At 31.3% G+C, this 22,203-nt stretch overlaps 1 protein-coding gene across 3 annotated transcripts in view; it reads left to right on the plus strand.

The window, feature by feature from the left end:
- The window catches only part of LOC137034313 (carbohydrate-responsive element-binding protein-like), a 34,933-nt gene that overhangs the window by 5,071 nt on the left and 7,659 nt on the right, over positions 1 to 22,203 (plus strand). For 2 of the 3 annotated variants that reach the window (XR_010896921.1, XM_067407118.1), the window contains exons 2-13: positions 329 to 435; positions 1,511 to 1,593; positions 1,694 to 1,783; positions 2,639 to 2,677; positions 9,130 to 9,304; positions 10,148 to 10,228; positions 13,711 to 13,862; positions 17,552 to 18,230; positions 19,719 to 19,789; positions 20,222 to 20,444; positions 21,134 to 21,231; positions 21,318 to 21,437. Coding sequence is in view for 2 of the 3 variants with exons in the window: in XM_067407118.1 (XP_067263219.1) it covers positions 329 to 435; positions 1,511 to 1,593; positions 1,694 to 1,783; positions 2,639 to 2,677; positions 9,130 to 9,304; positions 10,148 to 10,228; positions 13,711 to 13,862; positions 17,552 to 18,230; positions 19,719 to 19,789; positions 20,222 to 20,444; positions 21,134 to 21,231; positions 21,318 to 21,437 (1,918 nt within the window). In the remaining variant the exon portion in view is untranslated. The remainder of the gene's footprint in view (positions 1 to 328; positions 436 to 1,510; positions 1,594 to 1,693; positions 1,784 to 2,638; positions 2,678 to 9,129; positions 9,305 to 10,147; positions 10,229 to 13,710; positions 13,863 to 17,551; positions 18,231 to 19,718; positions 19,790 to 20,221; positions 20,445 to 21,133; positions 21,232 to 21,317; positions 21,438 to 22,203) is intronic. The other variant, XM_067407119.1, reaches the window with a different exon arrangement.

Genomic DNA, 22,203 nt, shown 5'->3' on the forward strand with positions numbered 1-22,203 from the left:
TGCACAAGAGCCTTCAGTAAATGGTGTAAGTGTCGTCAGATAATGGGAAGCTGTGTCGCCACCGCATTAGACTGATGAAATTATTCCGACCGCAAACACGGTTTGTGCCTGTTAGATGGAAAAAGCATGTTTATACAAAGCCAGCAGGGTGAAAAGGGACGATTTCACCATTGTTCTGCAGAATCATCAAGACCCTTATGTCTTATTCTCAAACAAAGTTTTAGTTCATTTATGTTGTTTACATTTACTAGGCTTGCATTATGGTGCAGCATAAAAATAAAATAGCATCTGATGTGTTGATTTCACTGATGTTTATGTTTCCTCTCAGTGGGAAGATTGTGTCTCCAAAGTGGAAGTCATTCAAAGGTTTGAGGTTGTTGTGGAGGGATAAAATCCGGCTGAATAACGGCATTTGGAGGGCCTGGTTCATTCAGTGTGAGTCTCTTGATCTCATTTCTAGTCTTGATTTACTTTTGTTACTCTTACTCACAGTTTACATAATTTCTCATGTAAAAGTGTTTTTCTAACCTGTTGATTTTGGAAAACGTCCTTCAGTATGTGTTCGTTATATTAAATCTCGGCTGTGTGATTGTTTATGTTATAAAATGTAAACTGTATTATTGAACAGCTTCCAATATATGTTATATATAACTTTATCTGCATATTACATACAGTAAACTCACATAAAGCAATATGAATTGCAGAACAAATCTCAACTGCCTGAATTTTTTTTTTTTTTTTTTTTTTTTGGCACTTAATGTAACTGTTATCATCCAGCTCTTAATATAAATTTGGATATATAAGAACGTCCAGCTTTATCCTCATGTACAGTAAACCCGTCTATAAATTTGCCCCTATTTGGGTGTGAGCAAAAACACGCTGTTTTTGTGTGTCCCTTTAAATGCAAATGAGCTGCCCCTTTCCAGAAGAGGGCGGAGCTTTAACAGCTCAACAACAACAAAGCTGGAGAATCTCACGCAGCCAAAATGAGGATTGTCAGTAACGGTGTTCAGCCTTACATTGTTCAAACTGGAGTCGACACTGATGGAGAGACTCAGGAAGAAGTTACAACTTTTAGACGTTTCTGAATGATTAGTGGATAAATTGATGTAGTTGCTGTGGAGTTGATTCAACTCATCCACTAGCATGTGCCGTCATGTTCATCTTTTGTTCATTTGTGAAGCAGTCCAGCGTAAAATGACGGCATGACAACAACACTCTACTACAACAACTCTTCCTCTTCTCTAAAGCAGCCCAACATGGCCTCACCCCGGGGTTTATGTAAATGTTGGGGTTTTTGATGTCACCAACCCGGGAAGAAGCTCATTGTAGTCCCTACCTGCCATTTGTTGTAATCCTTAAAAAGCTGTAAAAGAAAATATCTCTCTTTGCATTGAACTTTGAGTGTCGTAACTTTGCAGATGTTGTTTATGCTCAAACAGCAACATGACACACTAACTAAAGTTTAAAAAATGAAATCATAATCAAGGAGCCCTTCAAATTTCTTTAGATGTGGAGAAAAGGAAGAACCCTGTGTGTGGGTTTGTCACGCCGCTGGAGGGTTCGGAGGCGGATGCCCACGGCAAACCTGAGGTGAGTCCAATCTCAAGGACAGACCTGAATACTTAAATACATTTGTGTGTAGAAGAAAAGATTTTAATGTTTGGCACATGTTTATTTGTGGAATTTTCAGGCGATTGTTCTGGAGGGAAGCTACTGGAAGAGACGGATAGAGGTGGTGATAAAAGAATATCATAAATGGAGGATTTACTATAAGAAAAGAGTGAGTAACTGACCGAATATAAAGGCTCAGTTGTGTATGATGGGCAGTACATCGGTTAATCTTATAATCAAAGTTCCAGTCATGAAAATAAAAAAATACAGTCATATACTGTGAAACCACCAGAATCTTAAAAAATACTGTGATACAGATTTTTGGTCATACTGCCCAGCACTAGGTCAACTAATATGATTATTTTCAGTGGAAGATTGATAAATGACCAATATAATGGCAAAATATATAATGCATCATGTCAGATGTACATACAGTTGCTGAAAGTGTCTTTTTGCACACAATATTTACTTAATATTCACTAAAGTGTTTTACAACAGCAAGCTCTTGGTAAAAACAAATTTGGTACAAACATTTGTCAATTGTTGTATATGGTTTGATTTTTCAACCTGGATTATATATCAATTTATCACCCCAATAATCCCACCATAGAATGACTGACATTGATTGTAGACATCTTCACTAAAAGTTATATGTGATTTCTAAAATGTGCCCATTACTTCCTGAAATGAGCTTTTAATACAAAATATGTAATGCAATTGTGTTTCTGAAGGTACCAGACCAGAGCTAGTAATATAACACTACATTTTTCCCACTCTGTTGGGATTACTGTTGCAAAACTCTAGGAGTAACTTTGGGTCAAGAACCCAAAGCTCAATATTCACAGGAAGGGCCTTTAAAATCCCTGACCCCAGTCACCCTCACAAAGTGAAAAAAAAACAGATCCTAAAAATTCCCAGGTATTGACTCATCACTATAATAAGATAAGATTCAGTATTTTAAGGCCAGTTACTATCTGAATTGTAAGAAATGGCTATTTCTGATTTATTATATTTTATTTTTTAGCTTCAGAAGAACAAAGATCTGCTGTCCATGCTAAAGAAGGTAAGATCACATTATATTAATGCAGTAAATGACAGGAAGTAGTTTGGTTTTGCAGTTGCATCTGGTGTCTCTAGTCAAGCAAAAATCACAGAGATTTGAAACAAGATTTTCATTGCTGGGTGAACTATCCCTTTAAAATTAGTCCAAATACAGTAAAGTCAAGTAACTTTGATTAAACTAATTACCGAATGGTGTTTTAATATAATTAACAGGGTACCCATGGTCATGGAAAACATGGAAATATCAGAATTAGAAATCATAGTTTTAAAATTCCCTAAGTCATGAAAATTTCCATTTTTTTTTTTTTTTTTAATGAAAGTTTAGTGTTTGTGACGAGTAAAACCTGTAAGCATGGAATATTATGAGAGAGAGACATTATTAGAAATATTATTAGAGACATTTGTTCAGTAATAATTGTAATCGCTTAAATGTATTCACTCAAAATACTTTTCAAATAATTTCCAAATATTCTTATCCAGTAATCATTTGTAAGGATGTTTGAGTGACCTATAAGCATGAATTGAAAGCTCAAAGTGTGGAAATCCTGTATTAAGAGATATGATGGTTAATTTTGACTGTTTTGGAGGGTTTAACCAAAATTAAGCAGCATGTTCTTATCATATTTTAAAGGGGTCATGACATGAAAAATAAAATTGTCCTTGATCTTTTGACATATAAGAGGTCTTTGTACCATTAAAACATCCAGCAAGTTTTATAGCTTAAAACGTCCTCCTTATTATAAACAAAGCATTCCACAAGCTCCAAAAACTGCTCGTTTGGATATTGTTGGATTTGTGACGGCACACGGGCAAATACATTTGCATATGCCCATCTCCAGAGCAAGACATTGACAAGTAGTAATGCATCATTGCACCATAGGCCCCGCCCACTGGCCTTCAGTTGCTTAAAGGCTGACATTTGCCTACGGTGAACGCCGTCTATGGTGATACAGTATACAGATGTGCGTTCAGTTTCTGAAGTCATTATCACTGATGCTGTCTACACTTATACAGTATACAGACATGTGTTCAGTTTCTGTCATGCTCCACACGCTTGAGTCTGTCGACAACAGGACAACTGTAAGAGTGAAAGAACGTTTTCTTTGACTCGTCCAGTTTAAGCCACTTGTTTGGGTTTCTGTACAGACCTCAGAATGATCCCAGTGTCCGAAACAAGTGGATGGTTTATTTTAATGGCGTCCTGGATTGCATCAGAGGATTATATGTTTGTTCGGAGCATTTTATTTCGTAAAGAGGCATAATGGAGAGTTCGCAAAGTTGAAAGAGGAAGGTATTCGGTCTGTCATGACCACTTTGAAGCTCATAACACTTCTGGATTCTGCAGGTGCGCACATTGTTTCACAACCCAATCGCAGCTGTTATTTCTTCTGTTATTAGGGACATTTTTGAAGGTTTCTTCCATGACTATGGGCCATAATGCAGCTGTGATGGTGGTCTAGTGAAAATCATTGATCTGGTAGAGTAGTGTAGTGTTTAGGTTAGTGGTGCAGGTCATGTTTGCACATTGCACATCTATTAATAGTCGCCCCTTAGTTTTTGCTTCCCTCAGCCGGCCGAGAAATTTAAAAGAACATCCTTGTGAGTAAACGCAAATGCGTATGTTTATTTGCGTCACAGCCCCTCATATGGGTGAGAAATGAGTCATTTGATTGCTTTTACTGACTAAAGTGCTAATCTTCCCTTCTGTTCGATGAGGCCGTCAAAGAAATGCACATCCAGGCTTTAATCAAATCTGACCCACATATTGCACAGCACTTCTTTTAAATGCATTTTTATTCATGTGCTGCTTTGTGGATACGAATTTGATTGATTGATGTGAGTCCTCGCTTACAAATAAAAGTGTTGACGCTTCCAGATAATACTGTACCATGGTACTTTTATATATATATATGCCATGGTGCTGAACTGTACTAAGGTGTTTGCAAAGTACACTATTGTTAAAAATCTGGGGTCAGTCTTTTTTTTTTTTTTTTTTTTTTTTTTTTAAGAAATTAATAGTTTTATTCAGCTAAGATGCATTAAAAAGTGACAGCAAAGACATTTGTAGCATTTCAACATATTTATATTATAAATAAATGTTCTTTTGAACTCTCTATTCATCACAGATCCTGAAAACTTTTAAACATTGATAATAATCAGAATGTTTCTTGAGCAGCAGATCATCATATTAGAATGATTTCTAAAGGATCATGTGACACTGAAGACTGGAGTAATGATGCTGAAAATTCAGCTTTTTAAAAAAACGGTTATTTGAAATTTTGTGTGTGTGTGTGTGTATATATATATATATATATATATATATATATATATATATATATATATATATATATATATATATATATATATATATATATATATATATATATATATATATATAATATAAATAACAGTACAGTCCAAAAGTTTGGAACCACTAAGATTTTTAATGTTTTTAAAATAAGTTTCGTCTGCTCACCAAGGCTACATTTATTTAATTAAAAATACAGTAAAAACAGTAATATTGTGAAATATTATTACAATTTAAAATAACTGTGTACTATTTAAATATATTTGACAAAGTAATTTATTCCTGTGATCAAAGCTGAATTTTCAGCATCATTACTCCAGTCTTCAGTGTCACATGATCCTTCAGAAATCATTCTAATATGATGATTTGCTGCTCAAGAAACATTTATGATTATTTTCAATGTTGAAAACAGTTGTGTACTTTTTTTTTTTTCAGGATTCCTTGATGAATAGAAAGTTCAGAACAACAGCATTTATCTGAAATACAAAGCTTCTGTAGCATTATACACTACCGTTCAAAAGTTTGGGGTCAGTAAGAATTTTTATTTTTATTTTTTTGAAAAGAAATTAAAGAAATGAATACTTTTATTCAGCAAGGATGCATTAAATCAATCAAAAGTGGCAGTAAAGACATTTATAATGTTACAAAAGATTAGATTTCAGAAATAAAAAATGTTCTTTTGAACTTTCTATTCATCAAATAATCCTGAAAAAAAATATTGTACACAAATATTTTGTACAGTTGTACATAATAAATGTTTCTTGAGCAGCAAATCATCATATTAAAATGATTTCTGAAGGATCTTGTGACACTGAAGACTGGAGTAATGATGCTGAAAATTCAGCTTTGATCACAGGAATAAATTACTTTGTGAAATATATTCAAATAGAAAACAGTTATTTTAAATTGTAATAATATTTTATGTATTTTTAATTAAATAAATGTAGCCTTGTTGAGCAGACGAAACTTCTTTTAAAAACATTAAAAATTAAAAATTTTAGTGGTTCCAAACTTTTGGACTGTACAGTGTATATATAATAAATATATATATATATATATATATATATAAACTATTATTATATATTATACTAATTACTATTATTATACTATTATTATATATATATATATTATATATATATTACTATTTTTACTTCCAAGCTGACAAGACATTCTAAAAACATTATTTCTTAAACTTCTCTTAACGTTCAAAATGTCCAGTTTTTAAAAATGTCGGTTATATGAATGTTTAGGGAACATTTGATTTTATCATAATGCAAATGCATGTATGGAAAATACATGTTCCTTTTGAATGTTCTCTAACCCTAACCTATAGGGGTGTAACAATGTATCGCAATACAAAAATGCAACAATAGATATTGTGGATAGTGACAATAGGTTATTGTGTATAGTTCACCTAAAAGGAAAAATTCAAGTTTACAGAGTTTTATTGGCAGTACTACATTAAAGGGGACCTATTATGCCCCTTTTAACATATAAAATAAGTCCCCAGAATGTGTCTGTGAAGTTTCAGCTCAAAATCCCCCACAGATCATTTATTATAGCTTGTCAAATTTGCCCCTATTTGGGTGTGAGCAAAAACACGCCGTTTTTGTGTGTGTCCCTTTAAATGCAAATGAGCTGCTGCTTCCCCCCCCCCTTTCCAGAAGAGGGCGGAGCTTTAACAGCTCAACAACAACAAAGCTGGAGAATCTCACGCAGACAAAATGAGGATTGTCAGTAACGCTGTTCAGCCTTACATTGTTCAAACCGGAGTCGACACTGATGGAGAGACTCAGGAAGAAGTTACAACTTTTAGACGTTTCTGAATGTTTAATGGATAAATTGATGTAGTTGCTGTGGAGTTGATTCAACTCATCCACTAGCATGTGCCGTCATGTTCATCTTTTGTGCAAATCCAGTGTTGAATTGATCCTCGTTTGTGAAGCAGTCCGGCGTAAAATGACGGCATGACAACATTTTTGATGCAACTTTTTTTGGTTTTTGATATCACCAATCCAGAAAGGAGCTTGTTGTAGTCCCTACCAGCCATTTGTTGTAGTCCTTAAACCAATTTCTGTAAAAGAAAATCTCTCCCTTTGCATTGAACTTTGAGTGTCGTAACTTTGCAGATGTTGTTTATGCTCAAACAGCAACATTACACACTAACTAAAGTTAAAAAAGTGGAATCATAATCAACCATTGATGGTTTTGTGTCGATATATAACAAGTACAGAATGGCAGCTAACAGTTCACCGGAAATGCCCAAGCTGGCTTATCGAAAACCAGGAAGTAACCTTGCATATGGTCATTTTTTGGGAAATAAAACCATAAAAGTACCTTACCGTTTTTAGAACCGTTCGGCCCGACAGAGGAAAAGCAGCTTTTGAGAGAACCTTGCCAGAATGATAGCCAAAGTTCAGAAAACGTTCCCTTTTTGCTCATTTTAGTTTTTTGCCCATTCATCCTTATGGAGCTGTGTTTGTACGCCTCTTGCTTAGGCAGAAAGTAGTCATGTCCCCGTTTGCCCTGCAGTGTCTGGTGTGCAGTGTGTCAGCGTGCCAGTAGGAGGCAGTGAGTTTGCTCTCGGCCTCCACACGTGAGTTTGACAGCGGGAACTGGGTCAGGAACAAAAGAGCCACTCGCCTTCAATGATACGGAGAAACCTGTGAAAAAAAGACGGAGAAATGAAAACATAATGGAATCAGGCAGGGGTTCCTGTCTTTTACACATTCACGTTAAACTGCTGTCATTAAGACCTCACACGTAAACGCGGAGGCCCACGTACACACACATCATTTCTGCTCACAGACACACTCCAGCACCAATACTATAATTTGCCACTCTTGTGCGTAAGAAAAAAGAAAGTGGAAAACAGAACGTAGGTAGTTTTCAGGAAAGACGTAATCATTGCCGCTGCCTTCTGATTGTGGGTATTCCTATAAATATGCGGCCTGTGCCGAGCCTCAGTCCTTGCAGAGTAGAAAAATCAGCAAGACAGCAGCTCTCCAGGTATAACAGATGCAGATGGGATTTTTCCAATAAAATCTGTGAGTATCTGAGTGTTTATGTGCATGTAACTGCTTTGTAAATTTGTTAGTTTTCGCAATACGTTTTATTTTGAATGATTCATCAGTGCAAGACCTTTCTAAAGGAACATTTTTTATCAAAATGGAAAACTTGCTGCACTTCTGAAATAATTAATATCTGGCATCTTCTAGGCCAGGTGGGCTTTGGATAAAGTTGGCATGAAACGCGAATTGTGGTTGTCTTTTCTCTAATCTGAGTGAAACGCTTCTGGAACTAGAACAAATGTAGGGCGGGGCTTGATTTTTCCCGTGGGGAATTGATTGGATAATTGGATCGTTATCATTTGCCAGGTACAAGTTGCTGGAGGAAAGTTTCATTTCAGTATTATAGTTTTTGTTAATATTTTAATTAGATTTTATTTTATTATTTTCATGTTTAGTAAAAGTTTTAGTCATTTTGTTGTGTTTTTGTCATTTTTATTTTATTTTATTATTTATTTTGCCTGTATAGTTTTTAAGCTTTATTTTATTTATTTTTATTTGTTTTACTAAATGAAAATGATAAATGTTGCTTTGGCAACTAGCCTTTTTTAATATTTTGTTTTTATTTAATTTAATGTTTATGAGAATGTTTTGTTAAGGTTTTATTTTTAGTTAATGATAATAACCCTGCCGGACTGTGTTTAATTAAAGATTATGAGAGCACGTGAATTAACAAAAAAGAAGAGAGATATTTACAGATAAATATGGTACCTTGTACAATTTTAATACACTCATGATGTTATTTCTGTATTTTCTGACTGGGACAGTATGTTTGTTTTGCTACAATCCCTCTGTAAACAACTGTAATTTTTGCATTCTTTATTCATATTTTTTTAATATGAATGTTGTAGGAAACCATCTGAGCTGCAGTTATAAATGAATTTGGTGTTAAACATGTTCAGCCTTATGTAGATGTGGAGACATTTATTAGTGTTTGCTATGTCGAGCATTAATTTACTATTGCTCTAAGTCTTAGTAATACGATCAAACCTCTAGCATTAATTATTCTAACTAACTTCAGCGTTTGCTTCATCCTGCAGCCTTCGTCCTCCTGACCTGAATGTGTCTTCTCCACAGAGTCCTATCAGCAGAACAGGACTGGAGAAATGGACTAGTCAGATCTATCCAGAGCCTGAGACGGCATCAGAGGAAGTGCACATGTTTGACTTGGATTGCTTCCTGTCAGACATCTCGGACACGCTGTTCACCATGACCCAGAAACCCAGTCCCTGGATGGGAGACCGCCAAAACAGTGAGTACATAAAGGGATAGTTCACCCAAAAACCATTTACTCACCTGAACCCATAAAATGATTGTGTATTATCAAACTTGGCCTGTCAAGATGCATTGGGACAGGTTTAACATATCGATGCATGGTTTATAATTAATTAAATTAGCTATGTTTCCATCCAAAGTTGCAAATTTAACTTGCGTGCAAAATTGGAATATCGCATAAAACATTTGTGAATAAAGCAGCGTTCCCATCCCATGTGTTCAAGAGAACAAAATCACTTAAATCAGCTTAAATCAACACAAAATATCTGTAATAAAAATTTCTGCAATCAAGGACGATTTTTTTTTCACATCTTGCTGTTTTTATGCGATATCCCAAAATGCGCATAAAAACAGGTGGATGGAAACATAGCTATTGTGCCAGTTTTGAAATATGTGCAAAAGTAAACCAACTTTTTATTATTGAATGAACTATTCTTTTGAAATTTTAAACAGTTCACTTGACTGAACAAATGCATTTTTTTTGGTCACTGTATCTTGGTGTTCAGCTTTTTTAATAAAAGGATATCTGGCTGATTTAAGAATATCACAACATATGTATCTTTTAGTGTGTAATGTTTGTAATGTGTATAATGTTTGCCCTGACTTAAAGTGTTTTAATTTAGGATCATAAATGAGGGATTTTAGCGATGGAGAATTTAGTCACATGAGTTTATAAAATGCATTCAGGAAGGACACCACACCCTAAAAACAAGGAACTTTAAAAGAATAAATGCACAAACTCCTCCAAACAGAGCAGAGCGCACACACACACACACACACACACACATCCTTACTGTTCGTTTCACTCCTGTCGTCTCAGTGTACACCAGTAATGCAGATATGATCCAGCCTGGTTTGACGCCACTGCAGCCAAGCTTGGATGATCTGATGGACATACCAGGTGAGTTTAATGATCTTTATATATCAGTCTTTATTATACTGACATTGCTCAGCTTTATAACTATAACTTAATTGTTTTATATGCCGTGTGCCGTCTGCACCCTGGTCCTGGTGCCTCAGATGCACAAGAGTAATATGAAAATGGAGTCATGCATTTACACCTAATGTACACTGCCCGGCCGTTTGGATTTAAATTGAATTATTATGTTTCTAGCATGTTATATGTTTGGCAATGGTTCTTTTAACCCTAACAGATGGAGTGTGTCCAGACCTTAAATTCATTGAAAGTCTTTGGGATGTGCTGGAGGAAACTTTACAGAGTGCTCGACTCTTGCATTGTCAATACCTCTTGATGAAAGTAAATGTTGATTTATAATGATCCAGTCATAGACTCTTAAGTATTTGCCTATTTAAATCCAAACATTGCCTTTTTTTTCTTTTTCTTTTTTTGACCAGGCAGTGTAGTTAGAATGCTAATAAGAAACAAAATTGAAATTAAATATAGCAGTTAATATAATTAAATAGTTAAAAGTCAGTCATTTTTTAATATTAATATATTGATTAATATTAACAAACAGTATGTTTTATCTGTAGTCCGAATGTTAAAGAAAAATAGAATTATAAATTAAATTGAATATATAATTAAATAGTTCATATAATTAAATGCTATATATAAAATAGCAGTTATTTTTCAAAATTATTTTTTTATATTAATTTATTGATTAAATAGCTAAATATTATTTAATATTAATATATTTATTAATATTTATGAACAAGTTTTATGTGTATAATACACTTTGTACATTATTTTTAATATTAATTAATTGATATTTATAAACATATATAAATAATATAATTAAATAACTAAAAATCAACCATTGTTCAATATGTTGACTAATGTTTATGAACCAAACGTTTTATCTGTACTTTGAATGTTAATTAGAAATATAATTAAATATATACTGAATATAGGAACTATATTATATATTTTTAATTATTTTTAATATTAATTCAGTTATTTAATGTTTATGAACATATATAATAAATGGAGTACGTAGCCCCTAAAGGGACATGGTGATGGAAAAAATATATCTCAATGCTTTTTTGCGTTTCCCCACCGCAATATTTCCCGGGGAAATGTATAAACCATTTGTAAGAGAAAGCAAAAGCAAATCTAATTTTTTTTCTTTATAATTTCCCTTTAGGGGTTACATAGTAAATTTAATTAAAATAATTTGCTTTACAATACTTAGAAATGCAACAACAGCAAAAAAATCCTTATGGATAAGTGACAAATTTACTGTTTTATGTAGATACTTTGTTTAATGAGTACTATTGGATAACTCTGAGGAGCTGTAGGGAAGTTCAGAAGTTCAGTTGCACAAGCTTTAGTGATGAGGTTCACCATAGTGATGTCTGTGCTTTACTTTCGGGGTGTCTAGGGGACAATGAACGAGTTTAACCCCTGGTGGGGTTGGCAGGATTTTACTCATCTGCAAAAGGGTCATTTAGAGGTGAAAGAGTCAATGACTGAAGAGTGGAAGTCAGACAGGATGTGATCAGCCCTGAATAGGAGGGATGAGTTTACTTCAGGACAACAGCATCATTCACTTATTCAGTTCCTTTCATTCAAGTATGAATTTATCTTGTGTCACTGTAAATAACTATACGAGATAATGTATAGTAGGGCTGAGCAATATGGACATAATAAAATCACAAGTTTTTGAAAGATTTTGACAGATTGCGATTAATTTAATTTAATTTTTAATTTAATTTAATTTGATTTAATTTAATTTAATTTGATTTAATTTAATTTAATTTAATTTAATTTAATTTAATTTAATTTAATTTAATTTAATTTAATTTAATTTAATTTAGCAGATGTATTTACTTTTAATGCAGTGTTTCAGTGTTAAAAAAACATACCAGGAGGCAATTTAAATACATTTTAAATTGACCTTGCATACGCATGCTAAAGAATTAAGAATGCTCTTTAGTTTACTGATCTAGATCTTTTCTAGCATTTTCTATCTTTTCTTTTTTGCTGATTTTTTTTTATGCTGAGATTAATGATTTTAAAGTAAAATGTTGAGTATTGAAACATTAAATTATTATTTTTTAAAAAAAACAATACTTAAAATATGAAACTAAAACCAAGTTTTAGCAAGTCACTGTCTTAATGAGTGATTCGTTGAATCATTCGTTCAACCGATTCATTCAAACAGCTGGTTCATCAAGGAGCAAAGCAAGTGACTCCATATAAATGGATCATTGAATCATTGATTAATAAAAAACACTGATTCATTCAGGAACGTAATACCACTGTGTGTTACTCTGAGATGTACAGCGGTTCTGTTTTTGGAAGTAATTTTGTTGGCGAAAACAGACAATACTGTGTCTTACTCTCAATATACCATCCTTATGTTTACATTACACCTCCACTGTCATTTTGCTTTTTATAGAAATAAAAACCATTTAATTCAATTGGATAATGGTCGCTTCAATTCCATCAAGCTTCAGAGTTGTACGTAGCACAGTAGGAATCAGATTTCACTGATCACGTGACAAGAGTAATACCGTGTCCTAACCAGACGCGACGCGAAGCCGCTACATGTGATTAAATAGTATCTTTTTCAGCCCGCCCACACTCTCTTCTGATTGGCAGTGGTTTTGATTGATTTTATCACTTCTCATTGGTGTGGACAGTCAAATTGCTCATCGCTGGAATCGTATCGCATCGTGTCTGGTTAGTAAGTGGTGAGATGTCTGACAAGATCATGGCGGAGGATTCGTTGCACAACATACTAGCAGATATCTGGATAGTTTCTGGATCAAGGCCTCTCTAATGGGCAGCAGTTGTATGCCTGTCATGTTCCTGGCAGTGTCTGCTGTGGTCAGCTGGCAGGTCTCAGTCACAAGGCCCTGGACATGCTGTCTGCCCGTCTCACTCATTGTGGCACTGCCAGGTTTCTCACAGATGTCAACACAGAATGAGTGAAGGCTGGTTGCAGCAGGCATGTGACCGTGTGAAACACTAAGGTCTGGTACTGAATGGCCGAATGAAGCCCACATCATCCGAGGTGGAAAATACCTTTCCCAGCAGGCATTGTGATTGGTTGCATGTGGGTTTGGCAGGTCTAGGGGAATAGTTTAGATACCGTGAGAGACTGAGCCATGTTGCATGGACACTTGTTTGTAGTGGAGACTTTAGAGTTGTGGATTTCGCTCCTGATGTTTGTTAATGCGTCTTTCCATTGTAAATCATTTTTCAGCCATTTTCAGGTGGATATTTCTGGAGAAACTGTGAGTCATTCTTACCTGCTTGTGATTTGTTTTGTGTTTTAGCTCATTGCTATGCAGTAGTGGTTCAGATCACTAGCCCTAAGTATATGCAGTACTAGTAGTGATGCTTGTTTAAGCAAACTTAAAAAGTTTTAAGATTCCTAAAAAGTCAGAATTAACCTTATGCTCATTGCTTTCTAGATATTTTCATGAGTTTGCGTGGCCAGCCGACGGAGCATGTGGGTTATTCAGACTGCAGCTTCTTTGAGAGTTCGTCCAGTGCGGCGTTTCCTTCAACTCCTTCCTCTGCCGTCACTAGTCAGATGATACACACGGGATCTCTGCTTACACAGGTACCACGCTGATTCATAGTTGAAAAAGTGTGTAATTGTGGAAGGCCAACACCAAAACACACAACAACAATTTTTTTTAAAAATGACTGTTTTCTCAAACACTCACTTATCTTCCATATTTTAAGATTTTAATGTCAAAATGTGAACCACTCTTTTAACCATGCTAATTATTATATTATATTATATTATATTATATTATATTATATTATATTATATTATATTATATTATATTATATTATATTATATTATATTATATTATATTATATTATATTATATTATATACATTTCAACTTTAAAAGGTTTTAAAAAAATAATTAAAATAAACACAATTTTATATTTATTTATTTTTAAGATTTTAATGTCGAACTGTGTACCACTCTTTTAACCATGCTAAATATATATTATATTATATTATATTATATTATATTATATTATATTATATTATATTATATTATATTATATTATATTATATTATATTATATTATATTATATTATATTATATTATATTATATTAAATACAACATTTAAAATGTTTAAAAAATAAAATAAATTCAAAATGATTTTTAAGATTTTAACACCCCTAACCATGCTAATTATTATTATGTTATATTATATTATATTATATTATATTATATTATATTATATTATATTATATTATATTATATTATATTATATTATGTTATATTATATTATATTATATTATATTATATACATTTCAACTTTAAAAGGTTTAAAAAAAATAATTAAAATAAACACAATTTTATATTTATTTATTTTTAAGATTTTAATGTCGAAATGTGTACCACTCTTTTAACCATGCTAAATATATATTATATTATATTATATTATATTATATTATATTATATTATATTATATTATATTATATTATATTATATTATATTATATTAAATACAACATTTAAAATGTTTAAAAAATAAAATAAATTCAAAATGATTTTTAAGATTTTAACACTCCTAACCATGCTAATTATTATTATATTATATTATATTATATTATATTATATTATATTATATTATATTATATTATATTATATTATATTATATTATATTATATTATATTATATACATTTCAACTTTAAAAGGTTTAAAAAAAATAATTAAAATAAACAATTTTATATTTATTTATTTTTAAGATTTTAATGTCGAAATGTGTACCACTCTTTTAACCATGCTAAATATATATTATATTATATTATATTATATTATATTATATTATATTATATTATATTATATTATATTATATTATATTATATTATATTATATTAAATACAACATTTAAAATGTTTAAAAAATAAAATAAATTCAAAATGATTTTTAAGATTTTAACACCCCTAACCATGCTAATTATTATTATGTTATGTTATATTATATTATATTATATTATATTATATTATATTATATTATATTATATTATATTATATTATATTATATTATATTATATTATATTATATTATATACATTTCAACTTTAAAAGGTTTAAAAAAAATAATTAAAATAAACACAATTTTATATTTATTTATTTTTAAGATTTTAATGTCGAAATGTGTACCACTCTTTTAACCATGCTAAATATATATTATATTATATTATATTATATTATATTATATTATATTATATTATATTATATTATATTATATTATATTATATTATATTATATTATATTATATTATATTATATTATATTATATTATATTAAATACAACATTTAAAATGTTTAAAAAATAAAATAAATTCAAAATTATTTTTAAGATTTTAACACTCCTAACCATGCTAATTATTATTATGTTATATTATATTATATTATATTATATTATATTATATTATATTATATTATATTATATTATATTATATTATATTATATTATATTATATTATATACATTTCAACTTTAAAAGGTTTAAAAAAAATAATTAAAATAAACAATTTTATATTTATTTATTTTTAAGATTTTAATGTCGAACTGTGTACCACTCTTTTAACCATGCTAAATATATATTATATTATATTATATTATATTATATTATATTATATTATATTATATTATATTATATTATATTATATTATATTATATTATATTATATTATATTATATTATATTAAATACAACATTTAAAATGTTTAAAAAATAAAATAAATTCAAAATGATTTTTAAGATTTTAACACCCCTAACCATGCTAATTATTATTATGTTATATTATATTATATTATATTATATTATATTATATTATATTATATTATATTATATTATATTATATTATATTATATTATATACATTTCAACTTTAAAAGGTTTAAAAAAAATAATTAAAATAAACACAATTTTATATTTATTTATTTTTAAGATTTTAATGTCGAAATGTGTACCACTCTTTTAACCATGCTAAATATATATTATATTATATTATATTATATTATATTATATTATATTATATTATATTATATTATATTATATTATATTATATTATATTATATTATATTATATTATATTATATTATATTAAATACAACATTTAAAATGTTTAAAAAATAAAATAAATTCAAAATGATTTTTAAGATTTTAACACTCCTAACCATGCTAATTATTATTATGTTATATTATATTATATTATATTATATTATATTATATTATATTATATTATATTATATTATATTATATTATATTATATTATATTATATTATATACATTTCAACTTTAAAAGGTTTAAAAAAAATAATTAAAATAAACAATTTTATATTTATTTATTTTTAAGATTTTAATGTCGAAATGTGTACCACTCTTTTAACCATGCTAAATATATATTATATTATATTATATTATATTATATTATATTATATTATATTATATTATATTATATTATATTATATTAAATACAACATTTAAAATGTTTAAAAAATAAAATAAATTAAAAATGATTTTAAGATTTTAACACTCCTAACCATGATAATTATTATTATATTATATTATATTATATTATATTATATTATATTATATTATATTATATTATATTATATTATATTATATTATATTAAATACAACATTTAAAATGTTTAAAAAATAAAATAAATTAAAAATGATTTTAAGATTTTAACACTCCTAACCATGATAATTATTATTATATTATATTATATTATATTATATTATATTATATTATATTATATTATATTATATTATATTATATTATATTATATTATATTAATTATATTATATTATATTATATTGTATTGTATTGTATTGTATTGTATTGTATTGTATTATATTATATACAACATTTAAAATGTTTAAAAAATAAAATAAATTCAAAATGATTTTTAAGATTTTAACACTCCTAACCATGCTATTATATTATATTATATTATATTATATTATATTATATTATATTATATTATATTATATTATATTATATTATATTATATTATATTATATTATATTATATTATATTATATTATATACATTTCAACATTTAAAATGTTTAAAATAAATGCATAAAAAAATGAAATAATGATATTATATTTAATATGTATGTATGTATTTATTTTAACGTTTTAATGTTAAATGCGTACTATGCTTTGGACTATTAATCTCCTATGATTTCACCTAAAATTCAAAACATTTCCCCAAATTTATAAGACAGACTTTGTCAAATAATTTCTCTTTTGTTTGTTTTCATGTTTAGCCTCCTCTCTCAGCTGAAAATTTATCCCAGCCTTCCTCATCTGTAAACCTGCCTGGACCCAGTTATCCTCGCCAGACCATAAACCCCGACATGACCTTCAACCCCAATGCTGAAACCTCAGACCCCAAGTTCAAAAGTCACACTGAATACATTGGTGACTTCCATCAGTCTATGAACCTCTCGTCTGGCATGACCCAATACAGTCAGCAGGCGTCGTTCAGCGGCCACGCCACAGGCATGACAACTGAGATGCCAGGTGCGATTGCTCAGGAAAATCTTTACCCAACAACCTGCCTTAGACACAGATTCTCATCCAGCCAATCACGGACCTGTACAGCAGCCACATCCACAGTTATCACCCACACCGGCTCTGCCATGACCACCCTTCCATCAGAACCCCAGCATGGGCACGGATACTCCAGCGTTGCTGAGATGTTTCCACCTGCCACTTGCATGTCTTTGAGCTACCAGCCCATGACGGCAACTCCGTCTCTGCCCTCGGCCGCCCTCTCTCACTGCTTCTCTGTGCCACAGCAGGTGGGCGTGGCTACTGGCAGGGGGAAGCACAAACAGAAGACAACTGTAGCTCAATTGGTTCCAAGGGTTATGACTTCATCTACAACTCCGCCCACTCAGACGAGCTGCCTGGCTAATTTGCTTTCTTCCAGATCTCAAGAGCGTATGTAGATGTTTGATTCGTCATTTTTCCTACTTAGCTTCTTTGTTGCTAATGAGCATCCCAACGTTTAAAAGAATTTCCCAGGTATATATGAAAACCCTCTTTTGTGCAGAACTACTTCCTACGGCCACGGATACAAATCTCAAGATGATAGTTTAACAGTTGAGCACAAGCCTCTGTTACTAATTATAAAATGTCACTTTAGAACTAGTAACAAAGGACTGTTGAGTCACTTCATTGAAGCTTAATGTATTATGTAGAGTCGAGTATTATGGGAGAGAGATCGAATAAACGAGTACCTGCATCTGATATAGCATTCATTCTTCAAGTCGATGTCCATAATATTATATCCACTATAAAACATTTGTTTGAATGTCCACAGGGAAAAGCGATATCTTTGGCTTTATTCTTTTAAAAGTTAAGGGGATTTCCCATAACAGCTCTAAACTTCCTTGTTCTGACTCACTCATAAAGAGAGTCTTTGTTGCCATCTAACGGCGTAATAATGTAACTTTCACAGTACCAAATACGGTATATTATTTATATAAAATGATATTTATTGAAAACAATATTTAAATTAACAACAATAGACATTATAAAAGACAAACACAAGCAAACAATAAACACAATCAAATAAATAAAAAACACAAGCAAACTATTCAGTCAAACGTTCAAAAGCAGTGCTCTAGTACAGGATTAAAGTTAAAGTCTCCTTAACCCAAATCATTTTGCTCTGGAATTATTAGTATAGATTAATAAGACCAAAGATTGCCCATTTGATATACCCCAAATGAATTATATCTCATGTTTAACCACTATAAGAGATCCCCCAAATCCCCGAAGCACTGGCCGAGATGAAGCTGCTCTCAGCGGGTACACGAGCTCTGAATGGCTGCTGACGGCCTGGAGCTCACATCTCCGAAAACTTCTAAACAAATTGTAAAATAGGAGCTATGTTTATATATGAATCACATATTTGAGGTCTAAATAACTATATTCTCATCTAAAAAAACTCTTAAAACTACATTTCATGACATAACAACAGTAGTATTTATAAAAAATATGGTGGATTTGCTCAACCACCATGACAGTCACCGAAAGCGGAGTGATACAGATAGTGAAATGGTTCCATTGCTGATACTTGGGCTCTCAGCCAATCAGATTCGAGAACCAGAAATATATACAGATTTGCCTTGGTGTTTTGAAATTAGTTTGTTAAGGTAATATAATTACTAAAGCTAAAACTGAAAATAAAAAAAATAAATTAAAGCTTAATAGAATTATAAAAAATAATTAATTATTCATAAATACTGTAATCGTATATGCAAATAATACTAAAATAACACTGATGTTAACATCTATAGTTTTGTAACTTCAATTGAAAGTGTATTGTTTGTTTTTATAAACGGAGACATGCGTCTAAATTATTTTTTGTAATCAACAGCATGTCACAGATGCTGTAGATATAATTAAACTTTATATCTCTAGGAAAAACATTGAGTTTTGATGCTCCTTCAGCGGGATTAAAAGGCCACAGACCAACATCACCCATCTCTCCGGTAAGATCTTCTGATAAATAACTCAAACAAGTGAAAATAACACAACCACACTGACAGGCATTTAGACAAGACAGACTGGAGTAAAGATGCAGATAATTTAGCTTTGCATCACAGGAATATAATTACAATTTAAAATATATATTTACATATGAAAGTTAATCTAAAATTGTGATAATATTTTACAGTTTGTTTTTTTTTTATCACAAATAATGCAGCCTTGCTGAGCAGAAAAGACTTCTTTCAAAATCTTAATCTTTTGACTGCATTTTTGAACTTTTTCTTGTAGCTAATACTGAAAACTCAAGTACACAAAAAATGACTTTCTTTTGAATATTGAACATGCAAAGTATATAACATAAATTGTGAATAACCAAAAGTACAATGTCATCCAGATTACTCTTCAAATCGCATTTTTTCCCCCTTCCATAACAGCCAAAAAGCATCAGTCGTGGAGGATCACAGATTTCCCACAATCCCCCCTGGGCCTCTACTGCGATCGCACCACTGTCACCGTTACACATGTCAGGTCACAGCGGCACCTTGCCGGGAAACACCATTTCCTCTCTGCTCACACAACAAGCCCCACTTCTCATCCCCAAAACAGAAAAACTCTCCCCGGTTCAAATGCACGCGAGTGACAGGAACAGTTTGACAGGTGCGTTGATTTGTAATAGTTTTAATGTGATCGCATCACACAGTTATTTACATTTAAAACCATTCAGTATCACAGATAATAACTCAAGCATTGTGCTTCATTTCAAAAGTAATGAAATGTATGGAAGCTTGTGTCCGCTATGGAATAAAAAAGTTAAAGGAGTCATGACATGAGAAATCAAATTTGCCTTGATCTTTTGACATTGTAAGAGGTGTTTGTACCATTAAAACATCCTGCAAGTTTCATTATCATTACCGAAGTACTTTTGACAACCCTATTCAAAACACTTATTCTCTTGCAATAACAGTGGCATTTACTGAGAAGCCTTAAAGGAGCCGCACCTTAAAAAAATGATAATTTTAGACAGAGTGTCAGAATGAAGGTTGAAAATAATCATTTTTTTTGTGCAAGAAACTTTATTAGCATTATGAGTGAACCTCAAGGAACATATTAAAAGAATAAAAAATCCATGTTATGACTTTTTATCTCACAATTCTGACATTTTTTCCTTGCAATTGTGAGTTTGTATCTTAGATATAAAAAAAGCCCTAATTGTGATAAAAGGGGGAAAAGTCAGAATTTTAAGATGACAAGTAGCGATTACCTTTTTTAAAAAAAAATATTCTGTAGCAGAAATAAGCTTCCATTGAAATTTTTGAATTTTTTATTTCTTTCCATTGTATTTTTAGTTACTTTTTCAGGAAACATGGGGCAGATGTCACCTACGAATCCACCGGAGAAAAACCCAGAGGAGTTACCTGGACAAGCCAAGTTGGAGTCCACAAGAGTAAAAACACAAATCCACCCATCGCACATGTTTGTTTTATAACCACACGGTTTATGTTGTGTTTCTCATGTCGTGTTGTTTTACAGACAGACACGCGACGGATCACACACATTTCTGCCGAGCAGAAGAGACGGTTCAACATCAAGCTCGGCTTTGACACGCTACACAGTCTGGTGACCACTCTCAGTTCACAGCCAAGTATAAAGGTAACACTCATTTCACTGACTACATCAGTCACTCTCTTGTCACCTCTTGTGAAAAAGAAGTGTGCTTATTTGTTTTGAATGTGCATTTGTTGTGTACTTCAAGTCACAAAGCTTTAAAAAAAGACACATATGCATCACAGAATGATCCCATGTGACATGTGTCATATATTCCAAGTGATATAAATATATGGTAGGGGGCAAGAGTAGAAGTGTCTTAAAGGGGACCTATACTGCCCCTTTTACAAGATGTAATATCAGTCTCTGGTGTCCACAGAATGTGTCTGTGAGGTTTCAGCTCAAAATATCCCACAGATCATTTATTATAGCTTGTCAAATTTACCCCTATTTGGGTGTGAGCAAAAACACTGCATTTTTTTGCGTGTCCCTTTAAATGCAAATGAGCTGCTGCTCCCCGCCTCCTTTCCAGAAGAGGGCGGAGCTTTAACAGCTCAACAACAACAAAACTGGAGAATCTCACGCAGCCAAAATGAGGAAAGTGTTCAGCCTTACATTGTTCAAACCGGAGTCGACACTGATGGAGAGACTCAGGAAGAAGTTACAACTTTTAGACGTTTCTGAATGTTTAGTGGATAAATTGATGTAGTTGCTGTGGAGTTGATTCAACTCATCCACTAGCATGTGTCGTCATGTTCATCTTTTGTGTTGAATTGACACTCGTTTGTGAAGCAGTCCGGCGTAAAATGACGGCATGACACCAAAACTCTACTACAACAACTCTTCCTCTTCTCTAAAGCAGCCCAACATG

The sequence above is a fragment of the Chanodichthys erythropterus genome, chromosome 13 (assembly GCF_024489055.1).
Source record: "Chanodichthys erythropterus isolate Z2021 chromosome 13, ASM2448905v1, whole genome shotgun sequence".
Lineage (NCBI taxonomy): Eukaryota > Metazoa > Chordata > Actinopteri > Cypriniformes > Xenocyprididae > Chanodichthys > Chanodichthys erythropterus.